Raw genomic sequence first — 16,586 nt, forward strand, 5'->3', positions numbered from 1 at the left:
AGATGCTCTCCCAGTATGGATTTGACTGTAATCCAAACAGCAGATATACAGTACTGTATCAAAAACGTACAGCCATATACGGTGTAGGGGAAAATTTAAATCTCCGTATATATTTCCTTAGTCACACACAGATGCTTTCCCAGTATGAATTTGACTGTAATCCAAACAGCAGATATACGGTACTGTATCAGAAGCATACAGCTGTATACGGTGTAGGGAAAAATTTAAATCTCCGTATATATTTCCTTAGTCTCACACAGACGCTCTCCCAGTATGGATTTGACCGTATACAAGCAGCAGATATACGGTACTGTATCAGAAACGTACAGCTGTATATGGTGTAGGGAAAAATTTAAATCTCCGTATATATTTTCTTAGTCACACACAGATGCTTTCCCAGTATGAATTTGACTGTAATCCAAACAGCAGATATACGGTACTGTATCAGAAGCATACAGCTGTATACGGTGTAGGGAAAAATTTAAATCTCCGTATATATTTCCTTAGTCTCACACAGACGCTCTCCCAGTATGGATTTGACCGTATACAAGCAGCAGATATACGGTACTGTATCAGAAACGTACAGCTGTATATGGTGTAGGGAAAAATTTAAATCTCCGTATATATTTCCTTAGTCACACACAGACACTCTCCCACTATGGATTTTACCGTAATACAAACAGCAGATACCGTATTTTTCGGACTATAAGACGCACCGGACCATAAGACGCACCCCAATTTTCAGAAGGAAAATAGGGAAAAAATAATAATGTGTCAAATGGGGGTCCGTCTTACAGTCCAAATTCAGCTTACCTAGGAAGGGATCCGGCACAGGTGGAGGAGTGGTCACAGGGGTCATTCAGTGGTACAGGCTCGTGCGGTGGTGGCAGGTTGGTTGTGCTGGAGCAACTGGGCTGTACTGTGGCAGCTGGGCTGGGCTGTGCTGGGGCAGCTGGGCTGGGCCAGCTGTGTTGTGCTGGGCAGCTGTGCTGTGCTGGGCAGCTGTGCTGGGGCTGGGGCAGCTGGGCTGTGCTGAGGCAGCTGGGCTGTGCTGGGGCAGCTTCGCTGGGGCAGCAGTGCTGGGGCAGATCTCGTCCCGAGATCTCGGGGGACGAGATTCAAATCTCGGCAACGAGATCTCGTCCCCCGAAATCTCGGGACGAGATCTGAACCTGCGCATGCGCCGTCCCTGGACCGGCAGCCATCTTCCCGGCGTCCATGTTCCCGGAGGCCACCGCAACGGAGCACTATTTAGGGGTCATTCATCCGTATTATGCATGTAAAATACGGACCGAATTTTGCATCAGTATGTGTGACCCCGGCCTCTCCCTCCTTCTTCCAACCCATTTCACCTCCTAGATAGAAGCTTCACGACAGCCACGGCACGGCATGTCCGACATGTCAGTCCAGCTCTTGTGCCATGCTGCAGTGCTCCTATAATTGTGCCCTTGGTGCATGTGATCTGTGTGCATATGTATTTTATAACGTAAACTGGTGTATATATAGAGCTCTGGCAAAAAATTAAGAGCCCACTGCACAGTTTTATAAAAATCACCATCTCTCCATGTCTGACCGCCATTCCATTCCAATGTCAGGTGAATTCCAACCAGAGTCCAGCTCATTCTACTTAATGTGCTTCTGATTAGGTGATCACCTGAACCAAATCTTATTTAATGAGGGAAAATATAAAAAACCCTGCTGTGGTGTTCACAATCCTCCTGCAATAGGACAAGCTGGATGGCAAAACAAGTGCTAGTAATATCCCGAAAGTAATAGGAATTAAGAAATAACTTTTAACCATGCCAAAGGAGCTGAAAAGAAAAGTCTTGAGTGAGGAAAAGAAGGGCTCAATTCTGGCTTTACTAGCAGAGGGATACAGTGAGCGTCATATTGCCTCCATCCTTAAAATTTCTAAGACGGCAGTCCATTACAACAAGGTCAAGCAGCAGACATTGGGGACAACAAAGCTACAGACAGGCAGAGGGCGAAAATGACCCTCCACTGACCGGGATGACCATCATCTTATTCAAACGTCACTCAACAACTGCAGGATGACATCAAGTGACCTACAAAAGGAATAGCAGCTGGGGTGAAGTGCACATCAAGAACAGTTCGTAACAGGCTCCAAGAGGCAGGGCTCAAGTCATGTAAAGGTGGAAAAATGCCTTTCATCAATGAGAAGCAAAGGAGTGCCAGGCTGAAGTTTGCCATAAGGATTGGACTATAGAGGACTGGAGTAAGGTAATCTTCTCTGATGAGTCTAATTTTCAGCTTTGCCCAACACCTGGTCATCTAATGGTTAGACGGAGACCTGGAGAGGCGCACAAGCCACAGTGTCTTGCACACACTGTGAAATTTGGTGGAGGATCGGTGATGATCTGGGGATGCTTCGGCAAGGCTGGAATTGGGCAGGTTAATCTTTGTGAAGAAGGTATGAATCAAGCTGCATACAAGGTTATCCTGGAGAAACAGTTGATTCCTTCTGCTCAGGCAATGTTCCCCAACTTTGAGGACAATGCGCCATGCCACACAGCTAGGTCAATCAATGTGTGGATGAAGGACCACCACATCAAATCCCTGTCATCACCAATCTCCAGACCTGAACCCCATTGAAAACCTCTGGAATGTAATCAAGAGGAAGATGGATAGTCACAGGCCATCAGACAAAGAAGAACCCCGGGGTGTGGCCTCCCTGTCCTGAGCTGGAAATTGCATATAAGGCTTCCCCAGACAGGTGTCCACTTATTAGGTCCAGTCCTTTTGTCTGCCCTTATTCAGACACTGAGGTAAGGATTTAATGTTAGACAGTGTAGGACTGTTCCGATCAGAGTTACCTTGTTGTGGTGGGATGGCTTTTATGCTATTTTTTGGTTGAAAAAAAAACATTACTAAAAACTCTATTATTGAAATGCACTTTTTGCTTTTTATTTACTTCGTTACAGCAGGGTTTTTGCTCACATTTTCTCTTGTAACTTTTATACGTTTTGTGGCCAATGTGAACATGCATTTATGTTCTGCATGTATACCAACTCAAGTCAAGCTCAATTTTTGTGTTTAATAAGTTAAAGATGCCGTAATTTTTAAAATATTTTTAATGATCAACTGTTCATCTATTATTCAGTTTTATATTTATTATTTTATCCTCATGATCCTTCATTCTGCACCTTTGCCATTATTATTCACGTGATTCTAAGCGTTATTACGATTTGACATCTGCCCGGTTTGGTGTTTTTTCTTTTCTAAAACGCCGCCCATTTAACAGTATAGTCCTGAAGAAGGATCCTGTGTAACTGAAATGTGTTGACTGCGAAACCTGTTCATAATAAACTATTTTAAAGAATGAAGCCAACATCCTGGATCTTTCAGCAGCAGGTCTGACACGTGTTTTCCGCCACTTGTTGAGTGACTGGTTCAAAGACAGAGAGTGAGCGAGATGCAGTGGGCGAGGGAGGACCGTGCATGGGATGAAGTCCTGTCGGATACGGTCTACATGAAGGCTCTGAACTGTGACCCAGTTGTGCAGAATACGAGAACTGGGCACGGCTCCAAGTCTGTCAAGTCTTTTCCTATTTATTATTGTTGACAAATGAGTTAAGTTCTTTGCAGAGACTCTGGATGATGAAGAGGAGGAGGGAGAAGCATCCGAAGCTGTAGGAACTGTAGTTTGAGGTGACTCAGTCAGGCTGAACCATGCGGTTGGGTTGGTATCTCGCCATCTTCACACTGATTGTCCTACATGGATTCTACAGCCACCTGCAGAGGAGGATAGAAGTCTATCTCTGGTAAGACCATTGGAATATCTCCTGTAATCTGTCGATTGATGCCTCTAGGAGCAGCGAGTAGTTGTACATAAATCACTCTGGTCTTCTGTCTTCAGGAATCAGATAAAGCACAAGCAGCTGCCACCATCACAATGTGCGGAAATCAGAGAAGTCATCCTACAGGAATCCATGAAGAGGTATATATATATATATATATATATATATATATATATATATATATATATATATATATATATAGTACATAGAGTAATACACACATATAGTGTAATAAATACCCACAGAGTATAATACACACATAGTGTAATACACACACATAGTGTAATACACACATAATCTATAACCACACAGGATAATAAACACATATAGTGTAAGATACCTGCAGAGTGTAATAAACACACACATAGTATAATACACATAAAGTGTAATAAACACAAATATAGTGTAATAACCACCCGCAGAGTGTAATACATACATACAGTGGGTGCGGAAAGTATTCAGACCCATTTAAATTTTTCACTTTGTTTCATTGCAACCATTTGGTAAATTTATAAAACTTCATTTTTCCTCATTACTCTGCACCCCATCCTGACAAAATAAAACAGAAATGTAGAAATTTTTGCAAATTCATTAAAGAAAGACTGAAATATCACATGGTCATAAGTATTCAGACCCTTTGCTCAGTATTGAGTAGAAGCCCCTTTTGAGCTAGTACAGCCATGAGTCATCTTGGGAATGATGCAACAAGTTTCTCACCCCTCGATTTGGGGATCCTCGGCCATTCTTCCTTGCAGATCCTCTCCAGTTCCGTCAGGTTGGATGGTGATCGTTGGTGGACAGCCATCTTCAGGTCTCTCCAGAGATGCTCAGTTGGGTTTAGGTCAGGGCTCTGGCTGGGCCAGTCAAGAATGTCACAGAGTTGTTCTGAAGCCACTCCTTTGTTATTTTAGCTGTGTGCTTAGGGTCATTGTCTTATTAGAAGGTGAACCTTTGGCCAAGTCTGAGGTCCAGAGCACTCTGGAAGAGGTTTTCATCCAGGATATCTCTGTACTTGGCCACATTCATGTTTCCTCAATTGCAACCAGTTGTCCTGTCCCTGCAGCTGAAAAACATCCCCATAGCATGATGCTTCCACCACCATGTTTCACTGTTGGGATTGTATTGGGCAGGTGATGAGCAGTTCCTGGTTTTCTCCACACATAACGCTTAGAATTTTCACCAAAAAGTTCTATCTTCGTCTCATCATACCAGAGAATCTTATTTCTCATAGTCTGGGAGTCCTTCATGTGTTTTTTAGCAAACTCTATGCGGGCTTTCATATGTCTTGCACTAAGGAGAGGTTTACGTCGGGACACTTTGCCATAAAGGCCCGACTGGTGGAGGGCTGCAGTGATCGGTGACTTTATGGAACTTTCTCCCATCTCCCTACTGCAACTCTATGTAAAGATTCCGGACTTTCCTTTGTGCCTGTTTGCCCTGATCCAAGATGGAGTCTTATATCTCGCCCTATGATGGAACTTCCTGGCTGTCCTGATTATTTAAGTCCGGGTCGTGTACTCCTCTTTGCCCGAGTATATTGACACTGTTGGCTCCAGAGCTCCTGCTCCATGCCCCGTTTTTGTGCCTTTTTCTTTAAATACAGCACCTTCCATTTATGTTCTAGTCCATGCATGTAGCTGAGGAAGAAATGCATAGTCACTGTACATGTTTAATCAAGGTTAACCACTGAATGTAAATCCCATATAGAGTCACAAAACAAAAAAAGTCAACCTCAAATAACACAATTCTACTTATAAAGGGAAATGTAGAAAAATCACAAACAAGAGTATGCTGTGAGTTAGAAGTCTGCATAGACTTTAGCATGCTCAGTGCATATTCTAAGTGCAGCATCTAAGTGTATTGCCTATGAATTAGACCAAAATTGTACCAGAAGGGAACTGATGGTAACTGGACACAGTCACTGTAAAAATACTTCTGTTTGTCTCTACTCATCGTCCCCATAGTCCTTCAATTCATACTAACCCCTCTAATCCCTACATCTAATAATAAACTAGTTATCTTTCCTCCATACCCTTCCACCTTACATCTTCTTCAGATCTGCTCCTCAACATATAATCTTTTATCTCCAAAACACAGACAGCCACATCATACCCACTCTGCCCCACCTATGATCACTTTCTCTGCTCCTCCTTTCTATCCATCACAAATTTCCAAGACCTTTCTAACCTCATACCCATTGACTAGCTCCTGCTTCCCCAGTCCCACTAACATGAACTCAGTGGAACACTCGCTCTGTCTGCAATAAACTTTCATACATTCATTATTCATTATCTTTTCATCACTAACAAATTTTCCTTCCTCATAATCACTGAAACCTGGCTCACCCCCTCTGACACAGCCTCTCCAGCTGAACTTTCCTATGGGAGATGCCATCTTTCTCACTATACCCCACCCCAGCAGCAAGCATGGTGGAGGAGATGGCTTTCTCTAGTCAGATAACTGCTCCTTTACCCAATTCTACACTTTGCTACTCTCTGTTCTTTTGAGGTGCATTCCGTGCACATCTACTCCCCCTCCAACCTCCAAGTGACTGTCATTCACTGCCTCACAGGGCCAGCCACCACCTTTTTGACCAATTTACATTCTGACTGCTTCATTTTCTTTCTGCTCACATCCCCATTATCATCATGAGTGACTTCAACATCCCAATTGACACTTCCCACTCAGCCATCTCAAAGCTTCTATTTCTCACTTCCTTTGTTTTTTTCAATGGTCTTCTGCAGCCACTCACAAAGACATCTATACACTGGACCTCAACTTCACCCACCTCTGTTCCCTATCATACCTCTCTAACTCACCTCTCTTTCTGTCTGATCACAACCTATTCACATTATCTTTCCTCTCCAGGTGCACAATTCCCATTCTACAAACTTGCACACTCTTTCGCAGAAATCTCAAACACCTTGATATGCACTCACTTTCTGAGTCCTTTCTCCCTCTGTCAAACAAAAGTTGCTTACACAATGCAGATGTTTCTACAAATTTATATAGCCACAAAAACACCACAACAGCTGTAGCTCTCGAATCAGTCGCCCCCTCACACATACTGTACCAAAGCTTGCACAATTAACAGGCAACACTGGCACACTAGCACCTGACTAGAGAACTGGAGCGAGCATGCAAGGTTGCTGAGTGGAGCTGGAAAAGATCCCACTCCAATTAGCAGTTCACACCAATTCTCAAATATCCCTCCTTTGACACATCCTCTGTATCTAGATATCACCCCCACATCATTTTTCCCCAATGCCTCAAAGCTACTGGAACAACACGTCCATCTTGAATTGCCCTGCCACCATGCCTCCTGCTTCCTCTCTACAGTTTACATCTGACTTTTGACCCCATAATTCCACTGAAGCTTCCCTGACAAAAGTATGATCAGCTAACCACAAAACACAAGCGACACTACTTTGTCCTCCTCCTACTGGACCTTTCCTCTGCTTTTGACAAAATTGATCATTTCCTCTCACTACAGATTCTCTCATCTCTTGACATAAGTGACTTGGCCCTATCTTGGATCTCTTCATGCTTAACAGACCAGACTTTCAGCGTTTCCCACACACACACCTCCTCATCACCTTGCCACCTATCTGTCAGTGCCCCCCAAGGTTCAGTCCTAGGGCTCCTGCTCTTCTCCATCTACACTTTCGGCCTGGGAAAGCTCATAGAGTCTCATGACATTTAGTATCATCTCTATGCTGATCACACACACATCTACCTCTCTGGACCTGCTATCACCTTCTTATTAACCAGAATCTCACAATGTCTGTCTGCTATTTCATCCTTCTTCTCTACTAGATATCTAAAACGTAATAAGAACAAGATAGAATTCATTATTTTCCCCCCATTTCACTCAATCCTCCCAAACAAATCTATCCATTAAAGTAAATGTCTGCTCACTCTACCCAGTCCCACAAGCTCGCTGCCTTTGGAAATCCTGGACTCTAATCTCTCCCCCAAACCACATATCCAAGCCCTTTCCACTTCCTGCCAACTTCAACTCAAAAATATCTCCCATATCCGCACATTCCTTAATCAAGAATTTGCAAAGACCCTAGTGCATGCCCTTATCATCTCTCACCTCAACTACTGCAACCTAATTCTGTGTGGCCTCCCTTCTAAAGCCCCCATTACACACTGCGATATCGCTAGCAATATCGCTGTAAAGTCACTGATTTTGTGACGCAGCAGCGATATTGCTAGCGATATCGCTGCATGCGATACTTACCTCCGACCGGCTCCCCCACTGGTTATCGCTGATCGCGCGAGAAGCTCCTGGACCATTCCTCGTCAGCCACTTCCTGCTGGGCTTCCTGCTGTGGCGACGAGCGACGCGTGGAGCCGGGCGGGAGGACGCAGGATCGCTGCGTCTGACAGGTAAGTACCGATCCCCGTCCCCAGCGATGTCACTGGTGAGATCTGCCTGTGTGGCAGCTCACTAGCGACCACCTAGCGATGCACCAGCGATCCTGACCGCGTCATATCGCTGGTCGGGATCGCTGGTCCATTGCTAGGTGTAACGGTACCCTAACACTCTCTCACCCCTCCAATCTATTAACACTAGAAGTCCCAGAGAGGGGTCATTTAACATTTCTACCTTTGGAACCCAGAGACGGGTCGAATGACCTGAAGGATTTTAGCTAACATCCTATAATCACCGTCTTTTGTTCTGTAATTAAGGCCACTACTGTCGCACCACAGGAGGTGGTTGTTTTCCATTGAGTTTAGCCTTTTAGTTTCTAGTTAGTTCTATTCAGTTTATTGTATTTGATAATATAAAGACTATACATATTGTATTTAGTTTAGTTTTATTTGACCAAAAAAGCACTGAAACAATGAATCATTTTTTATATATTTTAAATAGAGAATTAGAAATTTTAGAGCAAGGTACAGCTGTGAGTGATGACCAGAAGCATTTGTGTCTAAGTCATGAGGACTGAAATGTCAGTGTGAAAAATTTACAAAAGAACAACTGTTATTTGTCTCCATGCTTTTTATTTTTGATATAAAAATAATAAAAAAAAATACAAGGAATAAAACAATTCCACACATATTTACAATAGGCTGCAGTGGGGGCTGCGTGTGTGTGTGTGAGTGGCATGTCCTTCTTGAGTGACTAGCATTTCAGCACTCACCGAGCAGTCTGTCTGCACTGTCGGAACATACCTGGCACTGGCTGGGTATCCAAATCCAAAGAAAAAAAGAGGGGGTCTCCGGCACCAAAATTAGTGAAAAAAGATAAAACTCACATTTATTAGGATGGTTTTAAAATCATATTAATAAGCCACCATGACAGGCAAGGCTACCTTACGCGTTTCAGACAGATATTACATGTCCTTAGTCATAGGTATATCTTATCAAAACTAGGAAGCTTAAATAAATGAATACCTGAGGAGACTGCAGAGTGAACACCCAGTTTAAGGTAATTAATTAGCTTCACCCTTTTGAGACCTAAGCAAGTAATGCTGCTAAACAAAGCTAACATGTAAATAAGAAATATATGTTTGCAGACATAAATGAATACATACAAAAACAGCAATAAACCATAAATCACAATAGACGTAAATAGATGAGTATTGCAAAAAAACCATATTACATTATATATTGCAAATCTGATCTATAATTTAAACCTTTTGGTGCACGAGCATCAAGAAGCAGGATCCATTTAGCCTCAGCTGATAATAGTGCAGCAAACCAATCACCACCTCGCTCCGCTCTGTGAATTCTCTCTATGCCCCTCACGGACAACGTAGACAAATCACCTCCATGCACTTCTGAGTCGTTTCTTTAACTTACGTGATGTACAACCAACATACTATTTGCTGCATGCTTCACAGCTGGCTAAATACACTACATAAGTTGTTGAACAGTTTATAAATGTTTTTATCTTAAAAATTTTACCATTATTAGCCGAAAACTCCTTACAATTAGCCATATACCTGCACAGATTACATCTGGAGGTACCACACCTAAATGAGCCCACTGTGCTGAGCCACATGTTACTGCTTCTAGGGGTGATCTACAGACTTGGTGATAGCAAATTGCCCAAATTTGTGGATTTTCTAGCTACAACGTTCACACCATTTGACAGAATATCTGTCTGAAACGCGTAAGGTAGCCTTGCCTGTCATGGTGGCTTATTAATATGATTTTAAAACCTTCCTAATAAATGTGAGTTTTATCTTTTTTTTACTAATTTTGGTGCTGGAGACCCCCTCTTTTTTTCTTTGGATTTGGATTTATAGCGCCAGTTGAACCGCACTGGACATCCCCTGTCATCAGACCGCTTATGGACCATATGGACACTGATTTACGGTAGGATGAATATTTTTTCCTCTTTTTCTGCTATTTACCTCTGGCGGTTTTTTCACGCCTCCGTTTCAGTGTGCGATCTTTTGAAAATACCTTTATACAGTTAGATTTTGGACGATTATCCTCTTTCTTCGCTGCATTCTTTCAACATGGATTTAACCACGAAGGTTTTGTTTAATAATGAGGATAGACTTAAAAAACTGGATTCTATGTTCTCCAACAAATCTAATTCTGATTATTCAGCTGGCACAGACTTGGATAATATTTTCTTTGATCTGGAAAAAACTATGCTACAAAAACTGAGGACCTGGTGGGATTCAACTATTTTGCAAAAATATGTTGATAGATCAATGATCCCTAGAGGTCCGAGAATCAGGAAAATACCAACATATCCTTTTCCAGAGTCATTTATGTGTGAATGGAATAAAATTCTTACGGATTGTTCATTGCAACTAATGAAACTTATTATTAAAGAGGAAACTAATCAGGTCATTGAGTTGGAAAAATCCATTACGGAATATCATAATCCACTGAAGGATTTTGCTGGGAACCCTGAAGTCAGGGCCAAAAATGATAAATTGCTGTATAGAATTAATAAAGAAGAGGAGAAGATTATTAGTATTAAACAGAGCAAATTTTCACGTGATTGTATTGATTATGAAACGAATAAAGTTTATAATTGGAAGTCTCCAAGAAAAATCAGACCTATTCTTAAGAACAAGAAGGGTCAATCTCTAAATAAAAGAGTGGAGTTTGTTACGGATCAGGAGACAGCTGGTGACACTACTGATCGCTTAGGTGTGGACACTAATCCCCCGACCCCTCCATCTGCTGGAGTGCCCAATATAGGGGTACCGTCAGCGTCAAAAACCGGAGATGGCATAGGGCAGGGAAGAGGCACAGGGGGAGAAAAGATACCCCAAGAGACAGTCACATCGCTGCAGATATTAGACAAAGCTTTGTCTGAGGTGTCTAATTACTCCGTGATTAATCTATCAGTACTCATACTCAGATGAAAGTGTTGGAGAAAGGAATGAAGTTTGCACCCAGTGTTCGTGCCAATATGTTACAAAGATGTCGATAAGTTTGTCCGCTTGTTAGCAGTGAAAAACACTTTCATCAATCTGTGGCGGCTTCTGCTCCTATGGCTGATCCAGCGCCTGAATTTCCTGTTATTCCACTATCTAGGACTTTGACTGAACAGATCGCATCTAAATCCTTGATACTAATCGGAGGATTGTAAAATCTATGGAACTAAAACCGATACAAACTCCAAATCCAGACTTTTCTCCTGTCTCAGCAAGGGTCCCATCATGGACAGCTTTCAGGATGTGTCGGAGAAGGAAATAAGAGATATCCTAACTACTGACATAGGAGCTGCAAACAATCTAACAAAAGCGGAAAAAAGGCTTTAAAGGATTTATCGTGAGACACTAAGGTTGTGACCCGCCCGGCGGATAGAGGGGGCTCTCTGGTTATCTTGGATAATGCCTTATATGAGAGAGAAATTCAGAGCATGCTATCAGATTGTAATACAGAAAGTTGGACGCTGATCCTACATCAGAAGTTAATGGGAAATTAAGATGTTTAGTAGGTGAAGGGGAAGCTCTGGGCATTTTTGACAGAAAAATGATTGATTATCTTGTGTCTGAAAACCCTGTGTGTGCTATTTTTCATGGTCTGCCTAAGGTGCATAAAGAGGTATTTCCTCCTGCCTTCCATCCTACTGTGGCGGGCATAGGATCTTGCACAGAGAGACGATCTGCCTGGCTGGATGAGATTTTGCAGCCATTTGTTAAGAGAACAGTGGGTTATATCAAAGACGCGAAACACCTATTACAAGCACTGTCAAATATGTCTTGGTCCAAAGATTCGATTTGGGTTACCTGTGATGTTGAAGCCCTATATTCCCATATCCCCCACCATTTAGCTATCAGAGCTCTCAGTTTCCACTTGGAACACTATGGGGATCTTGAGGCTTCCCACATGGAGTACATTCTACAGGTTGCAGACTTTCTGCTTAAACATCATTTTTTTAGTTTTAATAAGCAGTTTTATATTCAGGTGTGTGGTTGCCCTATGGGATCATCTTTTTCACCATCTTTGGCGAATTTATATATGTCATGGTGGGAAGAGACTTATATTCATTCGTCATTTACATGACCATCTATAACCTGTCTCCCCCATATGTCTCTGAACTAATCTCCCGATACCTTCCCTCACGTAATCTCCGGTCCTCCCAAGACCTCCTTCTCTCCTCCACACTTATTCGCTCCTCACCCAACCGCCTCCAAGACTTCTCCCGAATAGCCCCTATTCTCTGGAATTCTTTGCCCCAACAAGTCCAACCATCAACCACATTTGGATCCTTCAGACAGAACCTGAAAACCCATCTCTTCAGGAAAGCCGTGATACAGACAAGGCGTGCACTCTGTGGATATGAGGTAGGTGCAAGCTGAACCTGGAACTTAGTCCAGACACTCATCCAGTGAAGAGAAAACAGCTGCACTCTGGGAAATTTTGATTTTCAATGCAAAAAATTTTTTTTATTATTGAAGACACCACAGGGGAATAGTGCGTTGAGGTAACGTTTCTACCCTATGTCGGGTCTTTTTCAAACCTCACTTAAAGCACAAGAGAAAAAGAAGCACTCATGGCAGTATGAATGTGCAGGAGGGGCTAAAGTGCCATATGTAGAAGTCCGGTCTGGCAGGGACCAGGCAGAGGTCCTAAGATGAGCTGGAAGCGTGGGGCAGCTAGCGCCGTCTGTGGTGTAGCGCCAGACACACTCTGGAGTAGCTTACATTCTTTTGCTCTTTTACAAGACCTTTGTTGAGGTGGATCAACACAATTAATTTGTTTTGTTTTTTGTCTGTCATTTTTAACCCACTTCTTTCACATCTTTTTTTTAAAAGAAAAACATAACTAAATTCTTTTAGAAAAACTTGAAAAATTGAAACAGATTGTATGTTTTGCAAACTATATGTACATTTGGCAAAATGACCTGGATAATGCAGCACAACATCACGGATCAGCAGCAAAAGGTCACATCTCTCCCAAAACACTTCACTTCAAAACAAAATGTGTGGTTTATACAAATTGTCAGTTCCCTCAAAATGCAAAGTCTCTTGACCTGTGTTTCACACAGTGTTTTGAGGATGAATTCAGCTCTACTCCCCCTGCAGATTCCTCAGACAATGGCCACATTTACAAATGAAAGGATGCTAATTGGAGCCATCAGAGTCATCAGTTCGGACTAAGGGTCATTTGACCCTCTTTCGGGACTTCAAGGGGGAGCTCGAAATTTCTGGGACTTCTAGTGTTAATACAGCAAAAGGGGCAGCAGTGTTTACCTGCCCAGGTCTCCAAACTAATGCACTGTATAAAGATGGCAGCAACATCACGGGTGCAAATTACTGATGAGACATCCACTCACAACTCATGGAGGGGGAGATTACTTAGTATTAGATTGCACGAGACTTGTATAGGGCACTGTTCACACAGGTAATGCACAGTATCTGGCTTACAGCCTTTTAGTGACACACATACTATTAGATTAGGTTGGCTGCCCAGCACTATCTAAAAGCATCACATGAGAACAGACACCCTAGTTTATAAAGCCAAAAATGCTGGGCTTGGCTTCATCCTGAGAAATGAAGTGCAACAAAAATTATATATACATAATATATGAGGTATTGGTCGATATTTTGGCCATGATGTGCAAGTTCGCAACCCGCATCAAGGGTCCTCACACAGAGTCCTAACACTAAACTTAATAGCAAAGCTGCAAAAACAGTCCTAAAAATTCTCCAAAAATTCAAGAATTAATACAGCAATAGAGATGAACAAACTTGTTTGGAAAATGTTCAATTACTTTGGCTAGGATAGTGGTGCTGTATAATGATCGGGAGGGATGGCAACGTGTTTGATTGGAGGGGATGTGGAGAGATTACAGGAGCGTGTGGAGAGGTTAGAGGAGCAGCACGCCTTTTTTTTCTTTAACTTTGTGTGATTCTGGCAACCAATCAGGGAGCAGAAACCATCCACAACATCATGACAAAAGGTCTACTGTGATTGGCTGTCAAAGTCACATATCCATGACCAGGTAAAAAGTTGACATCTTGTTTTGCTGGCGCCATTTTCTCAGTGTCAAAGTCCAGAGAAGCCGCTCTTGATAGTGCTGCAAGTGAACTTGTCAATTTGCTAGATAGGATCCTGTTCAGTGTGAAATCAATCTTCCAGCATCTAACTAGATTGTGCTAATACTGTGTGGCAGTCTCCGGAGGACGCATTTGCTAATCCAAATAGTAATTTTGTGACGCAGCAGCGATATTGCTAGCGATATCGCTATATGTGATACTTACCACCGACAGGATCCCCGCTGTCTATAGCTGATCGCGTGAGATCATGCAGGTCCATTTCTCGTCGGGCGCTTCCTGCTGGGCTTCCTGCTGGCGCCGACGAGCGACACGTGGACGTGGGCGGAAGATGTCATGATCGCCGTGTCTGACAGGTAAGTAACGACCGCTGCTGCGTCGCTGCATCGCTAGTGAGATCTGCCTGTTTGGCAGCTCACTAGCGACCATTTAGCGATGCACCAGCGAACCTGATTGGGTCATATCGTGGTCGGGATCACTGGTGCATCGCTAAATGTAAAGGGGCCTTAACACTATATAAACTCACCGTTCCCTCCCACATACACGCTCCCTGATTATTACCATGGCCGGTCAGGTGAGGCAAATCTCCAGGAGTGGACCATATGGATCGTGGCATCTAAGGGACCCCAGGTGAGCCGCCAGGTGGAGCCGACCCCTATACAGGGATCGTTAGGAGCAGGCCCAGGGATTCGGGTACCACAATAGCCGGTACCGAGAGGGGCGGCTCAGAACGTACTGGAGTAGGACCACAAGACTGTAGAAGATAGGACCAGAGTAGGATTGCAGGACTGGAGCACAGATGGCAGGATGGAGCAGGGACACCGGAGTAGGACTGCAGGACTAGAGCACAGACAGCAGGATGGAGCAGGAACATGGAAGGCAGGACTGGAGTAGGACTGCAGGACTGGAGCACAGATGGCTGGACGGGGCAGGAACCCCAGAGTAGGACTGCAGGACTGGAGTACAGACAGCAGGATGGAGCAGGCACACAGAAGGCAGGTCTGGAATAGGACTGCAGGAACTGAATCACAAGTGGCAGGATGGAGCAGGGACCACAGAATACAGAACTGCGGGAGACAAGTGAGTGTATGATGAAACAGGGCCCAGTGTGCTAACAAATATGAAGATCAGGCATCTCCATCAAAAGAGGACGGCCTGATATGCCCATGTCTGGTCTGCCATTGGTCCGGCAGTGCTTCCGGGTCAGGGCACCGCCGGAGCACAAGTGACAGGAGGGACGAGCGGCCGTGGTCTATGGTGCATGCGGATTGCATGCAGAGATGCAGTCAGCCGCGGACCTGTCAGAAGAGACCACCGCATCTTCCGAATGACAGGGGGATGTGGCGTGGGAGCGAAGGCAGGGTGAGTATACAGTGGCAGCATGATAGTACCCTTTCTCTTAAGCCGCCCTCCCCTGAGATTAGCAAAAAATCTCTTGAGAATGCTGGGAGCATTGATATTCTCCTGGGGTTCCCAGGACCTCTCCTCAGGACCAAAGCCCCTCCAGTCAATAAGAAAAAGAGTCCTACCTCTAACCTTTTTCATGGTGATGATATCCTCCATCTCAAAGATATTATTGGTACCAACCGGCTGAGAAACAGGATCAGATACGGAGTGGAAGCGGTTCAGTACCACAGGTTTCAGGAGAGAGATGTGGAAGGTGTTCAGGACCCAGGCAAAGCAGGCAACCTCAATTTGTAGGCGACTTCATTGACACGTCCAAGAATTTCAAACGGACCGATGTACTGCTGGCCCAACTTGTAAGGGGCAGTTTCAACTGGATAAATTTGGACGAGAGCCAGACTGTCCCCGGTTCGATACGGTGGAGGATCCAATCTCTTCTTGCCAGCATAATTTTTCATTCGGTCAGGGGCCTTCTTGAGTGACGTGTTGGTCTAGGCCCAGATCTTGGAAAATTCTGAGGACAAGGCATTGGCCGCGGGTACCTCGGAGGCAGGGGTTACCGGAAGGGGAACACCAGGATGTCTGTCAAACACAATGAAAAACGCCAGTATGGGTTTTGTAGGTGAACTCTGCCCAAGGAAGTAGTCATTTTGGTAGGCATTGGAGAAATGACGTAGGTACCCAATTAACGTCTGGTTGGTACGCTCCACCTGCCCGTTGGACTATGGATGGTAAGCAGAGGAAAAGTTGAGGGAAACGTTCATGAGCTTACTAAGTGCCCGCCAGAACTTGGAGGTGAACTGAACCCCCCGGTCAGACACAATACGTTGAGGTAGGCCAAGGAGTCTGAAGATCTGCTGGATAAAAACTTTGGCCA

At 43.9% G+C, this 16,586-nt stretch overlaps 1 protein-coding gene across 1 annotated transcript in view; it reads left to right on the top strand.

The window, feature by feature from the left end:
• Positions 1-3,690: 3,690 nt before the first annotated feature.
• Positions 3,691-16,586, top strand: part of LOC141075781 (alpha-2,8-sialyltransferase 8F-like) — a 34,713-nt gene continuing 21,817 nt past the window's right edge. The window contains exons 1-2 of the mRNA XM_073562927.1: positions 3,691-3,782; positions 3,878-3,958. Of these exons, the coding sequence (XP_073419028.1) occupies positions 3,691-3,782; positions 3,878-3,958 (173 nt within the window). The remainder of the gene's footprint in view (positions 3,783-3,877; positions 3,959-16,586) is intronic.

This window comes from Dendrobates tinctorius, unplaced genomic scaffold (genome assembly GCF_039654945.1).
Source record: "Dendrobates tinctorius isolate UK_male_01 unplaced genomic scaffold, ASM3965494v1 ptg000371l, whole genome shotgun sequence".
NCBI classification, from domain to species: domain Eukaryota; kingdom Metazoa; phylum Chordata; class Amphibia; order Anura; family Dendrobatidae; genus Dendrobates; species Dendrobates tinctorius.